Source organism: Amblyraja radiata, chromosome 7 (genome assembly GCF_010909765.2).
Source record: "Amblyraja radiata isolate CabotCenter1 chromosome 7, sAmbRad1.1.pri, whole genome shotgun sequence".
In the NCBI taxonomy this organism is placed as follows: domain Eukaryota; kingdom Metazoa; phylum Chordata; class Chondrichthyes; order Rajiformes; family Rajidae; genus Amblyraja; species Amblyraja radiata.
Genome location: NC_045962.1, coordinates 61574936 through 61593998, shown reverse-complemented (window position 1 = coordinate 61593998; position 19063 = coordinate 61574936). Strand labels below are relative to the sequence as shown.

At 37.9% G+C, this 19063-nt stretch overlaps 1 protein-coding gene across 1 annotated transcript in view; it reads left to right on the top strand.

Moving 5' to 3' along the window:
- The window catches only part of lct (lactase), a 49643-nt gene that overhangs the window by 14884 nt on the left and 15696 nt on the right, over positions 1-19063 (top strand). Inside the window, exons 6-14 of the mRNA XM_033023503.1 lie at positions 1246-2609; positions 3427-4968; positions 5435-5703; positions 8056-8346; positions 9770-9968; positions 11133-11335; positions 14786-14895; positions 16307-16441; positions 18659-18882. Of these exons, the coding sequence (XP_032879394.1) occupies positions 1246-2609; positions 3427-4968; positions 5435-5703; positions 8056-8346; positions 9770-9968; positions 11133-11335; positions 14786-14895; positions 16307-16441; positions 18659-18882 (4337 nt within the window). The remainder of the gene's footprint in view (positions 1-1245; positions 2610-3426; positions 4969-5434; positions 5704-8055; positions 8347-9769; positions 9969-11132; positions 11336-14785; positions 14896-16306; positions 16442-18658; positions 18883-19063) is intronic.

The following is a 19063-nucleotide window of genomic DNA, read 5'->3' as shown; positions in this document are numbered from 1 at the left end:
CTATTTGAAAAATTTGAAAAATTGCAAATTTAGTCAGTTTCTTTAAATGCGCATTTTGTAACTATATGTACAGTATTATAAAAGGGAGACATTTATTTTCTATGAATCACTCAGAAACTTGCTTTAAAAAAAAATGGAAAAAAGTGTTGGCCTAGAAATTGGATTGCACATTTGTTGCCTCCATCTTGCTTTAGCTTCTTGCTGTTGAAACCCTGGACATATCCTGGCAAATTACAGACTCAATAATTCCAATACTATCCTGGGCATCCTCTAAAATCAGTTCAAAGCTTGCTGTCTTTATCCCATTGTACATTGTTTTAAGTGAGCCTGCTTGCTTATTATGTGGCACTGTTAATTTAGCTGAAAAGCTTGCATATGACTGTTAGATGACAACTCCATTTTAGCTGAAAGTCTGTTATATCCCTTCTATTACATCTCGCTCACATCATTTTGTTAATCCTGAACTACATTCACACTTGGAAATGTCAAATTAAAAATGTTTAATTATGTTCTATCTAAATCCTCACACTTGCCTATTGCAATATTGCAACAACTTCCTTGCACATCTTTCCCCTTCATTCTTCCTTCAAACCTACAGCACCTGTCCAACTTCATTAATTTTTCAAAACCCTCCTTAAGTACAGGTATGACCAAGACTTTGGTTACACTTCCTACACAGTGAAGAACTATTTTTCTCGAGTATAAACAAATAATAAAAATATACAGTTTGGGACTGGACAAAAAAAAATCCTTCTTATAAGTAGCCAGTAATTCTAGAGGACAGGCACCCTTTAAAATGTTCTTAATCTACTACACCTACAGTCCCATCTTTAAATCATTAAGGGCGGCACAGTGGTGCAGCGGTACGGTGATGTCTGTACGGAGTATCATGTTCTCCCTGTGGTCGAATGGGTTTTCATTGGATGCTCCGGCTTCCTCCAGATTCCAAAGGTTCGCATTTTAATTACCTTCTGTAAATTATCCCTGGAGTGTAAGGTCAAACTACTGTACAGCTGATCGCTGGTCGGTGTGGATTCAGTGTGCCGTTTCTACGCTTTATCTCCAAACTAAACTAGTTATCTTCTCTGCCTAGTTATTCCCCAGCATTAATCACACTACTGAATTATTGGCTCCTACTTAGCTTGTGGGTTTTTATTTGCAAGTACTTCACTGAATTTCAAGCAAATAAATTTATGGATTAGTATGGAATTTGAAGTATTTTAACATTTTATTTAATATTTTCAGTACCTCTTCACCAATGGAAGATGGGGTTAAACTTCAGCATGTGGAACAACCGAATGAAGTCAAACTTCCCACAGCATCTGGTCTTACATCCTATCAAACTGTATTGCAGAAGTTTTCAAACCAATTTGCAGCAGAGAGGGATTCCTTTTTGTACGGCACGTTCCCCAGTGGCTTTCTTTGGAGCACAGCTACAGCCTCATTTAAAATCGAAGGAGGTTGGGCTGAACAGGGGAAAGGAGAAAGTATTTGGGACAAGTTTGCTCACGAGGGAAAGATAGAAAGAAACCAAACTGCAGATGTTGCCTGCGACAGTTTCAATAAAATTGATTATGATGTTTATTTGATGAGAGGTTTACGAGTTAACACTTACAAGTTTTCCCTGTCATGGCCGAGAATTTTTCCAACCGGCTATCGTGCTAAACTGAACCAAGATGGAGTGGACTATTACAATAAATTAATTGATAGTCTTCTGGAGTCCAATATTCAACCGATGGTGACACTATATCACTGGGATCTTCCTCAGTCTTTGCAAGATATTGGTGGTTGGCAGAATGAAAGTGTAATAGATACTTTTGCTGACTATGCAGATTTTTGTTTCGCCACCTTTGGAGACCGTGTGAAATACTGGATCACATTTAATGAGCCCTGGGTTGTTAGTTATGCTGGATATGGCACAGGGCAGCATGCACCCGGAATCAGTGATCTAAATACTGCAGTCTACAAGGTTGGCCACTCCATAATCAAAGCCCATGCCAAAGCTTGGCACATGTATGACAAAAACTACCGTTCTCGACAACATGGTCAATTAGGAATAGCATTAAATTCAGACTGGGCCGAGCCTTCCACTCAAAATCCAACAGACGTTTTAACAGCTGATCGTTACCTGCAATTTATGTTGGGCTGGTTTGCTCATCCCATCTTCGTTAATGGTGATTATCCGGCAGCCTTAAAAAAACAGATAGAAAAATATAATCAGGAATGCTCATCACTTCCTGTCCAACTGCCATCATTTACGGAAAAGGAGAAAAATTACATTAGTGGAACGTCAGATTTCTTTGGCCTCAGTCACTATACCTCTCGACTGATCAATTCTACCACAAATAACACATGTGCTTCAAACTACAATCGTATTGGGGATTTTTCCCCGCATGTACACCCATCATGGCCGCCGACTGCATCTCCATGGATATATATCGTTCCATGGGGACTGCGAAGGCTGTTACATTTTGTTAGACATGAATATACAGGTACAAATATTCCAATTTATATAACAGGACATGGAGTGCCAAGTGATGGTAATGATTTTATAAATGATACCTTAAGAACAGAGACATCTGCTGCCTACATTAATGAGGCATTGAAGGGTAAGTTTGTTATCGCTACAGTTGTAGAAATTCTTGTCAAAATAAGGGTAATCATTTTTGATATCTATACATAGATTATCTGTCTGATCCAAAACATTCTTTGTTTGAAGAAGGGTGTCGACCCGAAACATCACCTATTCCTTTTCTCCAGAGATGCTGCCTGACCTGTTGAGTTACTCCAGCATTTTGTGTCTATCTTCAGCATCTGCAGTCCCTTCCTGATCATTAATTTTGTTCTCCTTTCCACAAATGCTTCCTTAAATGCTATTTCCTGCACTTTCTGTTTTTCATTATAAATTGCAGATACTGTCTTTATGATTTTGGTACTGTTGATATATCAATGGATATTATTGACACTAATTATAAATGTTAGTTAAACAAAATAAGCTAAACTGTGTGATATTTTGATTAAGGATCTCATACTTTTACTTGGGTTAAGTACAAATAAATTACCAAAGTTAATCTCATTTTAATTGTGCAGAAAAATCTCACTTTTCCCCCCAATCAAACACAAGTCCTCCCTTTCACTGGTTTGTATATTCCAATGGTTTGCTGCTTCCAATGGCTACAACCTTACAACCATATATTTCAGTCTCAGCTCATTGCATGTTGCAAGCCAATCAGATGGAGGTCACGGCCATCATAGCACATGTACTTCTGGCTGTGCCAGGAATCAATCAGCCTTCTCTAGGTGACAATGGCAAAACAAACTGGTGTTGACTTTTAAATGATGGCCCAATACTTCTTTGTTACGTGTAGTTACTTAAAAGCATAACTAACATCATCTTCCTTTCTCTCCCCAACCACCTCAAACCAGCTTTCATTTTGGATGGGATTGATGTAAGAGCATTTACACAATGGTCACTAATGGACAACTTTGAAGGTCCACAAGGATACAGCCATAGATTTGGACTTCATTATGTGAATTTTGAAGATTCCAACAGACCTAGAACTCCAAAGGAATCTGCGTATTTTTACACACAGATCATTGAGAATAATGGCTTTGTTAACAGTTCCTCGAACAATTCAGTTCAGAGCCTCACTCTCAACAAGATTAAAAGGCTGACATATTTACCAGCATCAGAAGTGCCATCAAAGGCTAAAGTTGTCTGGGAAAAGTTTTCAAATCAGGATGAAATGGAAAGGGACAACTTTTTACATGACACCTTCTCAGAAGAATTTGGATGGGGTGTCTCCACTTCAGCGTACCAAATTGAAGGAGGGTGGAATGCTGATGGAAAAGGACCAAGTATCTGGGACAATTTCACCCATAATCTTAACATCCAGAATGGTGATATTACATGTGACAGTTACAATAAAATTGATGAAGATCTTTATATGCTTCGAGCATTGAGAGTTAAAAACTACCATTTTTCTTTTTCATGGTCTCGAATTTTCCCCAATGGGAGACAGGAGTCATTGAATCCGTTGGGGGTTGATTATTACAATAAACTGATCGACAATCTTCTTGCAAGCAACATAACACCAATGGTAACACTTTACCACTGGGACATCCCTCAAGCACTTCAAGATATTGGAGGCTGGGAGAATGAAGAATTGATTGACTTATTTAATGCATTTGCTGATTACTGTTTCATAACATTTGGAGATAGAGTTAAGTTCTGGATAACATTTAGTGAGCCCTCTGTGTTTAGCTGGAAAGGATATGGTACAGGTGCCTTTCCCCCATCTTTAAAAAAGCCCGGTGATCTTCCATACAGAGTGGCACACGTGTTGTTGAAGGCTCACGCCAAGGTTTTTCACACCTATGATGATAAATATAGGAGCACGCAGAAGGGCTTAATTTCTATTAGCCTTAATGCAGATTGGGTGGAACCAAAGGTAACTAATGACCTCAGAGACGTGGCTGCAGCTGATCGCTACTTGCAGTTTACGCTGGGCTGGTTCGCACATCCGATTTTTAAAAATGGTGATTATCCTGAGGCGATGAAATGGGCGGTTGGAAACAAGAGTGAATTGCAACGCCTACCAACATCACGCCTTCCTCAATTTACAGAGAAGGAAAAGACTTATATCCGTGGTTCTGCAGATGTTTTGTGCATCAATACGTACACCACAAAGATTGTTAGTCATCAGATCAACAAACTTAAAACCTTTTCTTATGAATACGACAGGGACACCGACGAACAATTTGACCAGAGTTGGCCAACTACATCTGACAAGAATTTTAGGGCTGTAGCCTGGGGCCTGAGGAGACTACTGAACTGGATCAAAGAAGAATATAATAATCCTCCCATTTATGTAACGGAAAATGGAGTAGCTACTAAATCATCTTCGAGTGTGGACGATACAGATAGGATATTCTACTACAAGACATACATCAACGAAGCACTGAAAGGTTATTTTGTTTCTGTTTTTCTGCCAGATGCAGTAATGGATGTCTTTGTACTTATGGCATTTCGAACATTTGGACAAATTCTAACTTTTAAATTAATTGTTTCCATTGCTGTCTCTTAGTTGTCTAACAAAATCATATAGGAATGGTCTGGAATTTTCCAGTTACTTTTCTAAATACTCTGATTCATTCAAAATCTTTTGCAATTTTAAATACAATCCTATCATATATTTTTACCAATTTTCTTTAATTTAGATAGGATCCAACAATATACAAATTATGGGACCATAAAGCCCACAAAGTCCTTGAAAAGATGAGATACATCAGAGCACAGTTATAGATTGGTGAAATGAGAAAATACCTTTTTAAAATATTTCCCTGGCATTAATTGATGTACTAAATGTCCAGTAAGAATAATGTTTTTGAAGTATCTGGAAGTTAACTACTTTTTCTTCAAAATTATTTGCAGCTTACAAGTTGGACCATGTTAATCTTAAAGGCTATGCTGCCAGATCCCTCATGGACAGCTTTGAATGGGTCAATGGATACAGTTTACAATTTGGACTACATCATGTGAACTTCAAAGATCCTAACAGGCAAAGAACTCCCAAGCGATCAGCGCACTATTATGCAGAAATAATTCATGACAATGGTTTCCCAAGACAGAAAGATGATGAATTTCTTCATGGTGAATTTCCAAAGAACTTTGCTTGGAGTGCTGCCACTGCTGCCTATCAGGTTAGTCATTAAGTCTGATGAATAGCTTTTGGTGAAGAATATAGTTCTTTAACTAAAAATGTGATATGACGATAAAGTAGAATTACACTTTCATGCCTGATGTTAATTGCTTTCTTTTTTTACATTTTCTATTGAAATAGTGTGGTACAATTTGATAACTAAAATGCAAGAACTATAATTCTATTAATAGAAAAAATCTTAATAAAAATTAATACAATTATCTATTATATCTGCTTCCTCCTAAAATGGCTCATTTTTAATTATCTATCAGTAAGTCCAGTTTCTTTTCATCTATTACATTGAAATGTTTTTGTTTAATAATTATTTTCTAAGAGACAGTAACTTTACCGCTTTCTTACCAAATCAATGCATTGGCTGTTTACATCATGGATAGCATTGACAGTCTCCAGTTAGAACAACTATTTGGCTTAGTTTAATAACACTGAAGATATTTGTGACAGAATAGTTACCCAATGGTGAGCAGAGAATTTCTTTAATTCTGATGGTGGTTGCAATCTGCAGCACAATTATGTAGTGGTGGTGAAGCAACACAAACAACATTTAAATAAAGACACAAAATGCTGGAGTAACTCAGTGAGACAGACAACATCTCTAGATAGAAGGAATGGGTGACATTTCTGGTTGAGACCCTTCTTCAGACTGAAGTAGTCTTCCCAACCTGAAGAAGGGTCTCAACCTGAAATGTCACCCATTCCTTCTTTCCAGAGATGCTGCCTGTCCCGCTGAGTTACTCCAGCATTTTGTGTCTATCTCGTGTGAAATCTGGGTGAACACTTGAATCATCAAGGCATGGGAAGCTACAGATCAAATGCTGGTAAATGGAATTAGTATAGATAGGCACCTTATGGTAGGCATGGATGGTGGAATATTGGTTTCTGTGCTGTATTCTAGGACAATACCACCCTTACTTTGCTACACAATCTCTGGATAATTGGGCTGTCACTGGAATATTGCACTACCAAACTGCCAGATTCTAAGATATTAGCTGAGGCTCTATAAGGCGCTGGTCAGGCCGCATTTCGAGTACTGTGGGCCCCATATCTGAGGAGCCATATCTGGCTCTGGAGAGGGTCCAGAGGAGGTTTACAAGAATGATCCCAGGAATGAGTGGGTTATATATATGATGAGCGTTTGACACCACTAGGCCTCTACTCGCTGGAGTTTAGAAGGTTGAGGGGGGGCCTCATCGAAACTTACAGAATAATGAAAGGCATAGATAGAGTGGATGTGGAAAGGATGTTTCCACTGGTGGGAGAGTCTAGGACCAGAGGTCATATCCTCAGAATAAAAGGGCGCTCTTTTAGAAAGGAGGTGAGGAGGAACCTCTTTAGTCAGAGGACAGTTAATCTGTGGAACTCATTGCCACAGAGGGCTGTGGAGTCCGTCAGTGGATATTTTTAAGAGATGGACAAATTATTGATTAGAACGGGTGTCAAGGGAGAAGACAGGAAAAGAGGTTAGGAGGCAGAGATCAGCCATGATTGAATGATGGAGTAGACTCGATGGGCCGAATGGCCTAATTCTACTATAAGTTGTGAACACGATATCCTTCTATATTAATCTTGGTTCTTTAGAAATGAAGTATAAGAGTATCCTTCACAGCCGCTGGCCAAGCCTCTGATAATAGTTTGGATATAAGATGCGGTGGAATTCTGCTATTGCTTTGGCAATTACACGTAGCTAGTGAAATACTGAAAGCTAATTGATATCCTCACCTGCAGAAACAAGGAACTGAAAGTGCTGCAAAAAAACACCTGCTGAAGTAACTCAGCGGGTCAAGCAACATCTCTGGACAACATGGATAGGTGACATTTTGTGTTGGGACCCTTCTTCAGATGCAATACTCCAGCATTTTAAGTTGTTTTGTGATATCCTCACCTACTTGGCATCCTTGTTTCTGATCCTTTCCCATTCTAAAGCATTTTGCCACAAGAAGTGTAGGTTCCATCTTGATTTTTATTTAAGGTGCAATTTAAAACAATCCTTTAAAACAAGTAACATTTGTTTCCCTGCCTATAAATTGAATACATCCATATTCTGTCGTTAGTTGGCAGGTAATATCGGGGTGATAATTTTTAGGAATTAATATTTAATAGGAAATGGTGGAGACGGCTATGAGACCATCCCACATTATGTGGGCAAAACCACTTTCATCAATAATATTATACAATTACATGCAGGATATCTCATGTCACAACTTCAGATAACAGAAATTCAACCTTACTAAATTCTCAAATCACTATATTCAAAAATAGGATACGGAATAAAAATTTGCTCCCACAAACTTTACATCAATGCATTGCATTTTTACTGTTATCCAACTAACTACAGATTGAAGGAGCTTGGAGAGCTGATGGCAAAGGACTTAGCATATGGGACACATTTTCTCATACTCCGTTGAAAGTTGGTAACAGCGATACAGGAGATATAGCATGTGACAGCTATCACAAGATCGAAGAGGATGTGGCTATTCTCAAAGAACTGAAAGTCAACCATTACCGTTTCTCCCTATCATGGCCTCGCATTCTCCCTGATGGAACCACACGTTTTGTTAATGAGGTTGGATTGAACTACTATATAAAGTTTATTGATGCTCTCCTTAAAGCTAACATCAAGCCCCAGGTAAGCACTACTAATTAACAAGACCATTTTTACTGACTTGTGAAAAATGGAACTACACATCCATCATTTGTGGACATCAAAACGAAATAACTGCTTCATTTTTGACCTATACAGTTTGATATTTTTATTGTAAAATCTTTCATGTTGGAATATAAAATAAAGGAGATTTCTACTCAGCTGAAAATGAATGTAAAACAGAAAGTTGCCAGGCCTCAGCTATTTAAGGCAAACAGAATTTGAGCCATTCAAACTAGGATAAATAACATCAGGTTTAATTTTAGACTTGCTTGAATGAGCAAACTTGGTGCAAGTCATCTCAGTACCCATGGATAAGTGAAGAGTACACAACTAAAGTGTACATGTGCATGGATTATGTACAAGAACTACAGCAGAATTACCTGCCAACTATTACCATCTAGACTCACAAATCTAGGCAAAGGTTCTGATTTGGGGCAAAGGTAACAAACACTTTTAAACTACAGCCCAAATGGCAAATAAAATCACAGAGACATGAATACCAGATGAAAAGTGAGGAACATTTATTGATTTTTGAGATTAATCACATTTTTGCTATTATAAAAAATAAATAGAATTTAGCCACTGATTGCTGGAATAGTGCTAAATTTTGGGTAATGATACATCTGTGCATTTTTCTTAGGAATGAATGGACATTTATGTGAAAATGTAAATGGTTAATTCCTATTAAATGTCCCAATTGTTGCTAATATCATTGTATACAAGATAATGGAAAGAAAAGCTATTTTAAAATTTCAGTTCTTGAAATGTCGCAATTGCCTTTAATACACAGATAGACACAAAAGACTGGAATAACTCAGCGGGACAGGCAGAATCTCTGGGGAGAAGGAATGGGTGACATTCTGGGTTGAGACCCTTCTTCTCAGGGCCTGGTTTCAGTAAAATACAATAATCCTAATAGTTATTAAATCTACTGATGTAAACAGCTTATTCAATTGAAGACCGAAAGAGGGTGCAGATGCTGGAATATTGAGCAAAAAGAAAAAAAACTGCTAGAGGAGCTCAACGGGGCAAGCAGCATCTGTGGAGGCAAATGGACAGGCATCATTTTAGATCAAGACCCTTCAATGTTTTGAAGGAGAGACGTGACTCAATGCACATCTGTCCATTTCCTCTACAGGTGCTGCCTGCCCCGTCGAGACCCTCCAGCTGTTTGTTTTTTTTTTAACTCAAAAATACGGTAAGTATTTTATTTGTGTAGTTTGAAAGAATGTGCTAATTATTTTCTGTCGACTCATGCCGTCAAAATATTAGGAAAAAATTTTTGTGCAGTGATGTTACAGTATAAAATGCAATTTTAGAAGATCGTGAACCCATTATCAGAAAAATATTAAAGTCAACCATGCTCAATCCAATATTTACTTGTTTATCTGCTTGTCATCAACAGGTTACACTTTATCACTGGGATTTGCCTCAAGCACTCCAAGATGTTGGTGGCTGGGAGAATAGCAGCACAATTGACCGCTTTGTAGAGTATGCTCATTTCTGTTTTCAGAAATTAGGTGACAAGGTGAAGTTCTGGATAACCCTAAATGAGCCTTACAATACAGCACTTCTTGGTTATGGCTATGGTACCGCTGCACCAGGTAGTGTATATATAAACACACACATATGCATACTATTGCTTAAACTCAATTTTCATTTTTGCTGGAAAATTTAAATATAACCATTAATTTTCTCAAACAATCTTTTCTTTCTTGAAATTTCTTGTTTCCATTTCATGTCAATAATCCACAATATCATAAACTCAGTTGTGTGGAATCCCTAATAATCCCTAATAATAAAGTTTAGACTAGTGCGACATTGCAGCTAGCAAGCTAGTAAAACACGATTGCAGGATTGTTTATAGTATTTATCTTTCAGGTATTAGTTTCTACTTGTATAATATAGATTAATTTGGAAGATAAATTATCGTTAATTCCAGTTTAAGATTAGTTAACCATTCTAACATCAGCCTCCCACTTATAGAAGGGTAGACTATCGTTATGGAATCCTTAGCTTGATCAAGCTTGCTACAGTGATGTTCTGCAGAACTCCGAATTGGTTGTTTGTTTATCATACAACAAAGGAAATTATGTTTTGATCCAAGCTTTCCATATTAAATGTAGCAGGTAAAATTTATGAGTTCTTACTATTTGAAGTAGTTTTCAAACATGGTGTTGAACTGCGATTTTCTGCAATGACAGACACATTTCTGCACAGGATTAGTGGATTGAAAGTACTGAGCTGGGAGATGTTACTTCTGTGGATGTGCTTCATGCGGATGACCTTCCAGTAATTAGCGGTATTTATGTAATTGTCCAGAGCAGTAATAATGGGTACACTGACAGGTGGAAATGAATAAAAACAAAATCTAGATCATTAAGCTACGAGATTCAGATTCCCATGTCAGCTCCAATTTCCAGACCCAATAATTAAATATTTTAGTTCATTTCTCCAACAGATGAATAGATGCAATGAGATAGTGCACCTAATGAATGAAAATTCTGTTAATCTCAAATCTCATCACATCACAGTTTTTGTATATATAACTACATCATCATCACACACAATGAACGGATTTTATAATGGGAATGCAACATATTCTGCTTTTATAATCCAGCTCTTTGACGTCAACAGGAGGGCAAGATTCAACCGTTACCAGACATTCTCAGTTACTTCAAGCAGCCAAGGATTAATTTATATCCCAATTATGTTTAAAAATATGAAATTATTTTAATTTAGTAAGCCATTCTTTCTTATGTTTGCAGGAATTGGTACAAGATTGGGCACGGCTCCTTATGTTGTTGCTCACAATCTAATCAAAGCCCACGCTGAAGTTTGGCATTTGTACAATGAAACGTACAGGTCACAACAGCACGGTCTGATCTCCATAACAATAAACTCTGACTGGGTTGAACCACGGAATCCATACAAACAAGAAGATGTTGATGCAGCAAATAGACATTTAATGGTAAGAAAGAAAATGTTGTGTTAGTTTGCATTTTATTTGGGTAAATAAGCTTAGAAACACAGAAAACATAGAAAAATAGGTGCAGGAGTAGGCTATTCGGCCCTTCGAGCCAACACCGCCATTCAATATGATCATGGCTGATCATCTAAAATCAGTGCCCCATCCCAGCTATTTCCCCATATCCCTTGATTTCTTTAGCCATAAGAGCTAAATCTAACTCTTGACTGAATTAAGAGAGGAGGAAGTAAACAATCTCTTTCTGGCCATAATCGCTGTTAAGCAATGGATCATGTGTATGGATAAGATGCAACTTCTTGCACTGCAATTGTCTTCAAACACATAGGAGCCTCTGCATCTACAATTCCTGTCAACTCACTGTCATCCAAAGAATACTAAATCCTCGACAGGAGAGATTAGAAACCCACATGAAACACAATGTGTATCAAACCATCACACAAACCAACCTCCCTTCCATGGACTCCATCTACACTTCACGTTGCCTCTGCAAGGCCACCAATATAATCAAAGATCAGTCTCACCTCGGTCACTCCTTCTTCTCCCCTCTCCCATCAGGCAAAAGGTACAGGCGTTTGAAATCGCATACCTCCAGATTCAGGACAGTTTCTTCCCAGCTGCTATCGGGCAACTGAATGGTCCTCTCATCAACTAGAATGCGGTCCTGACCTCCCATCTACCTCACTGGAAACCTGAACTAGCTTGAATCGGACTTTGTTTTGCACTAAATGTTGTACTCTTTATCCTTTTTCTGTGAACTGTAGAGGCTTGATTGTAATCATGTATAGTCTTTTCCTTGACTGGATAGCATGCAAACAACAGCTCTTCACTTACCTCGATACATTTGACAATATTAAACTAAACTAAACTAAACAAAGAGTCTACGTCAGGAAGATGAAATTGAATGTAACAAATTTATGGCCAATTTTGATACAGAAGGCAAAAACATGGGATCACGTCGGAAAACTGTGATAGAAAAATATTGACAAAAACCTAGAAACATTACTTAAAAAAATTTCCAACAATAATTTATATCTGAAGGAAAAGGTGTTGCACTTTTTTTCCCCTTCAATTCCATTGTGCAATGTGGGTGATGCTGGAAAGACCAGCATTGCCAAAAGGTGGCAGTAAATGCCCCCCTGAATGACTGAAACCTGTAAAATGGAGGTTACTAGAATTTCTTCAATTTTTCTCAATTCAAATAACATATTAGCTTTCCTATTTACATAATAATCTTTTGTGAATCATTCAGCAGAAGCCCCAGTTTTCTCTGCATTGCATAGGTTTATAAATCTTTAACATGTTGATAATATGATCATTGTTTTCCTGACAAAATAAACTCCATCTTTTCCCACAGTATATTTAATTTCCCAAATCTTTGTCCCCTCACTTCAACTTTCTACACCCTTTTGTAGCCTCCTTTCATATTTTTCACAATCAATTTCCCCACTTATCTTTGGCTTGTAAGCAAAAAAACTTCAGTGCCTTACATCTAAGTCATGTATATAAATCGTAAAATGTCGAGGCCGCAGGACAAATCCATGTGGCATACCAGTTGTTGCATCTTACCAACCAGAAAGTGATTCATTTATGGCTACTGCTTTCCACCCCCTTTACCATGAGCATTTGTTCTGTAATAATCTTTGATGTGGTACCTTAGCAAATATGTACACTGTGTTTCCTTTATCCACAGCACATTCTCTTCAAAGAATATTAATAAAACGTGATTTCCTCACCACAAAATCACATTAACTATGTCTGATTTTTTCTAAATGCCTCATTATAACATCTTTAGTCATAGCTTCTAACAATTCCCCCATGACAGATGTTAATTTAACTGGCATGTAGAGAGTTAGATATAGCTCTTAGGGCTTGCGGAATCAAGGGATATGGGGTGAAAGCAGGAATGGGGCACTGATTTTGGATGATCAGCCATGATCATATTATATGGCGGGGCTGGCTCGAAGAGCCAAATGGCCTACTCCTGCACCTATTTTCTATGTAGTATCCTGCTTTCTATCTTTATGTGTTAAAGGGGTCACATTTGCTATTTTCCATGGAATCTAGGGTATTTTTTGACAATTTAACCCACCACATGAGCTTTCTCCCAAGCTAATTCTTTAAAACCCTAGAGAATAGAATCCAGCAATTCACCACCTTCAACAATTTGCTCAGTACCAACTTAACCAGCGATTGTAATTTTCTAGAGCTTCCCCATTCTTTCCAATTCCCGATTGACATCTATTTCTAGGATGTTACTTACATCTTATTCATGCTGAATTTTCAACATTGGCCACCCTCTTACTTTTTACTATTAATTTTCCAGGCCAAATCCTATAAACCTTTGGTGAGTCTGCATCTGTGATATAGTTTACGTTTTTGGATTCTGTTTTAAAATGGATATACTGCTCATAGAAGGAATGCAGCAACGAATGATTAGACTAACTCCAGGTATTGCTGGGTTGCTGTGCAAGGAGAGATTGGCCCAAAAGGGGCCTGCATTTTCTTTAGAAAAATCTCATCAAAATAAAATTCTTACAGGCTAATTACTGGGAGGATGTTCCCCTCACTGAGGAATTGACAACCAGTGATCAGTCACCAAATAAGTTGGCCATTTAGAACTGCTCACTATGTTCTTTCCTTTTTTAAATATCTCAGAAACTTCAACTATTTTTAGTTTTATTTCTGCAAGCTATATCTGAAATTCTAATCTTTCCTTTCTTATTATCCTGTTAGTCTCTTATTAATCTAATTTGCTGCTTTTATAATATTCTGCCTTATTTTATACACCTATGTTTGCACAATTACACTCTTTATCATTACCTTTAAATTCTTTGGTCAACCACGGATGGTGGATATACTTAGAATTGTTCTTTTTCATTGAAACATGCTCTACTCTGCATTCTGAAAGATTCCCTCAAATGCCAGCAAGCTCATCATCCAAGCTGCATTGTATTTTGGAAATGTACTCTAGCTTTCAGTAATGTTTGAAATGCACGGTGGCACAGCGGTAGAGTAGCTGCTTTACAGCGCCAGAGATCCGGGTTCGATCCTGACTAAGGTGCTGTCTGTACGGAGTTTGTACATTCTTCCTGTGACCTACATAGCATTTTTTCTGGGCTCTCCGGTTTCCTCTCACACTCCAAAGTCATACGGGTTTGTAGGGTAATTAGTTTGGAAAAAATCGTAAATTCCGCGCTGTATCTCTAAACCAAAAACGCATTGATGCGAACGAGTTGCACAGTTACTGCTGGCCGTATGAAGCAATTGTAATAATAAATGAAGCACATAGATTTTGTGCAATCTGCCTTACAAAGGATAGGCAAGGAACAAATGCTGATTGTGATTTACAAACCAGTGTTCAAGAGCTACTGATTTAGCCCCCAAAGAATTTGGACTCGACCAAAGCATAATTTAATATTTTTCTCCCTTTAGTTTTATGGTGGATGGTTTGCATTTCCAATTTTTAAAAATGGTGACTACAATGAGGTAATGAAAACACGTGTGAGAAAGATGAGCTTGGCTCAAGGATTGACCAAGTCTCGGTAAGAAATAAGCATTTTCAATGACTAGTATTTAGTGTGTAATATGTAGCCAGATATTAGCACGTATTTCTTTGTTTACGTTAATTGCAGCTTTGTATTAAATTAATGCTGCCTTTGGAAAATGACTCAAATTCTGTAAATGATTTAATGTTGTTATAAGAATTTATTGTTATTGCTGTAATTATACATTGAATCAATAACATGAATTTAATGCTAGTTTCAAAGTAGAAAAAAACCCAAAATTGCTTGGTCAAAGATGCATATTGTCTAGAAATTCATCAGATTTCTAGCCTCACTGTACTACCAGGAAATTTCTTGGGTTATTTAACTTAGTTAATGGATACTGCCCATCAATTTGGAACAGTGAAAGACAATATATTGGCTCAGGTTGGGACACTCTTCAGATTACTCTCGAGATGCTACTTGATCCACTGAGTTACTCCAGCACTTTGAGCTCCAGAGATGCTGCCTGACCTGCTGAGTTACTCCTGCACTTGGTGGAATTAGTCTGAAGAAGGGGCCTGACTCAAAACATGACCCAAAACCATGTCACTTTTCCATATTACTCCAGCACTTTGTGTCCTTTTGAGTAAACCAGCATTTGCTGTTCCTTGTTTCTATAATTTAGAACAGTTGTAGGTGTAGCATAAGTAAGTAAGTAATTTTAATTTATATAGCACTTTTAAATCAAATCACGTTGAAGCCAAAGTGCTTTACAGAGAATAAATCAGATTACTAAACATCCATAATGACCCATTAGGCTACTTCTATCCAGGTAATTGTTTTATAACTTAGAGACAACAAGGTGTAAATGCCTTGGTTTCTGCTTTATTTGGTCAGAATCAACCATTTGTCTTCTCACATCATACTTCAGGTACCACCTGCTAGGCATCCTCTGGACATTCAAAGAAGATGATCTCATTGATTTATAGTATCGGTGCCACAGCAGCAACACCATAAACTGCCAACAATTATAAAACTAGTACAATTATAAAGCAGAAACCAAGGCATTTACACCTTGTTATCTCTAAGTTATAAAACAATAGTCCAACCACCATTTTTCCTTAGAATTCTTTGGGAATAGATTAAGTAAGGAATAGCAATTGAAGAACGATAATGAGAGGAATTTCAAAATTACTTAAGTTGCCAGGATAACATCAGTTGATCATTGAACAAACTTAACCGGGCTACCTAAATATTCCTTTCTTGTCATACTTGTGGCCATCAATAGGACGTGGAACTTTTTTGCCTACCTAAACAATCCAACAGTCAAACATGTTTTCATAGTAATTTAAAATCATAAATAAAACTATCTATCACAGTGAGATCTGAGAATTACTGGTGCAAGTGGCAACATTTGGCAAGAAAAATGTTTTGAGATTCTTAACTGCCTTCCAAATAATCTTCTCAGGCTCCCTGAATTCACAGAATCTGAAAAAAAGAAAATTAAAGGGACCTATGATTTTATGGGATTTAACCACTACACCACTGTGTTGGCTTTCAATGTCAATTTTGGAAATTTTATCCCGATGTATGATGCTGACAGGTAAGGTTTAAAAAATTATAGAAACAAGAACATAATACATTAGATTTAAATGTTAGTTAGATTGAGGTTATTTTATGATATCATCTCCAATTCCTATCCTCTGCCAGAAGGTCCAGATGAATCACAATCACAATCATACTTTATTGGCCAAGAATGTTTTGACATATACGAGGAATTTCACTTGGCATACAACTAAACAGCAACGGAACACACAAAATACATTTTAACATAAGCATCCACCACAGTGACTCCTCCACATTCCTCACTGTGATGGAAGGCGAAAAAAAGTTCAAATCTCTTCCCTTAGCTCTTCCGCAGTCAGGGGTCTTGAGCTCTCCATCGAGCCCTCCCCCTAATTTGAGGAAGGACATTCTTGCTATTGAGGGAGTGCAGCGTAGGTTTACAAGGTTAATTCCCGGGATGGCAGGACTGTCATATGCTGAGAGAATGGAGCAGTTGGGCTTGTACACTCTGGAGTTTAGAAGGATGAGAGGATATCGCATTGAAACATATAAGATTGTTATGGGTTTGGACACCCTAGATGCAGGAAACATGTTCCCGATGTTGGGGGAGTCCAGAACCAGGGGCCACAGTTTAAGAATAAGGAGTAAGCCATTTAGAACAGAGACGAGGAAACACTTTTTCTCACAGAGAGTGGTGAGTCTGTGGAATTCTCTGCCTCAGAGGGCGGTGGAGGTGGGTTCTCTAGATGCTTTCAAGAGAGAGCTAGATAGGGCTCTTAAAACTAGCGGAGTCAGGGGATATGGGGAGAAGGCAGGAACAGGGTACTGATTGGGGATGATCACATTGAATGGCGGTGCTGGCTCGAAGGGCCGAATGGCCTACTCCTGCACCTATTGTCTATTGTCTATTGACGGGACGATCTTGACTCCCATAGCCATCGACGTTTGGGCCCTCCGCATAGTATGAACTGTCCACACACAGTTATACCTATCTGGTGAACTTACAATTGGAGTCCCTCAGCAATCTATGCCCTCTTCCCTTTTATTTACACATAGCTATTGCGAGACATGTGTTTTGTTGTCATACATACATCTATGATACTTCCCTCTGCCACCAGCACTTATGCCATCCATTTAACAACTATAATGGCAGTGGAAAATTAATAATAAACTGCTCTATCCTTCAATTCAAGAGACTAACACCATTACCACCAATATGATCACAAACTCCACCCATGAATCATCAATTTCCTTAACGTGTTTTTAATCCTTAGCGATATATGCTTTCTCCATATGAAAAGCACAACAGTCAGCCTTTCTATTCTCCATTACTTTACCGCATCTTATTTCTGTAATATTTTCCAGCTTTACTTCCTTTTGAAAACTCTACAATCAATCAAATTGACCTCTGGGTTCCTCGACTTTAATAATGATTGCACTGCCTTCAAGAACATTAGGATTTTCGATAGTCTCTTCCTGAACTGCACTTTCACAACTCAAAATCCCAGTTTGTTGAATCTTTCAATGGGAATTCCTAACTATCTTGTTTGCATTTTTGTATAGTATAATCAGATCTAGATAATGCATAGAGCAATCTTCCAGTCTGAAGAAGGGTCTTGACCCGAAATGTCACCCATTCCTTCTCTCCAGAGATGCTGCCTGTCCTGCTGAGTTACTCCAGCTTTTTGTATCTATCTTACCAACTGAAGATGTTATTAAGGTGGAAAAAGTGCAGAGAAGATATATGAGGATGTTGCCAGTTCATGAAGGGTTAAGCTATAGGGAGAGATTGGGCAGGTTAGGACTCTATTCTTTGGAGCGCAGGAGGCTGAGGGATGATCAATCATATAGAGGTGCATCAGACCATGAGGGGGACAGGGTGAATGCACTGAGTTTTTTACATAGGGTAGGGGAATCAAAAAACCAGAGGGCATAGGAGCTCGACAATCTTCTTTGAATTTACCATGCTGGTGCTTCAATGCATTGGGTTAGCTCAGTCCAGTGCAGCTGCATCAGGATATCCCTCAGTTAATTATATTTAAATGAACCCAGGGATTCATAAGAACTTCAACCACTTTTTCCTAGAAAACATCAACCACTAGAAAAGTAGAAAGGACTGTAAAGTTTAAATTAGGTATATCCATTGCAGTATGTACCTATAAGTAGATTTTAAAATGGGCAAAAGTAGACTTCTCTTTGTACATTTTCTGTTAAATTTTCTACTGTGTGAAATAATTCCTCCTTTTATTTCCAGAGGAACTGGGACAACCGTAGATCGCACCTGGCTTAGATCCGGGTCTTTCTGGCTGAAAGTAACTCCATGGGGTTATAGGAAAATTCTTAACTGGATCAAAAAAGAGTTCAACAATCCTCCAATTTATCTAACAGAAAATGGCATTTCAGAGCATGGAGATAAAGGGCTCAATGATGTCTGGAGGATCAATTATCATCGGAGTTACATAAATGAAGTTTTAAAAGGCATGGGCATTTATCTCCCTTATTACATTTCCTGCTGATTTTGTAGACTTGCATTTTAATAACACCGACAAACGCACCTGCCAACAACATCCGCTTAAATGCAAATGAAGTCTAAGTGGTAAACAGTTTACTATTATTTGCCACATAGGTACTGCTACACTACCTTCAATCCAGTATTTAA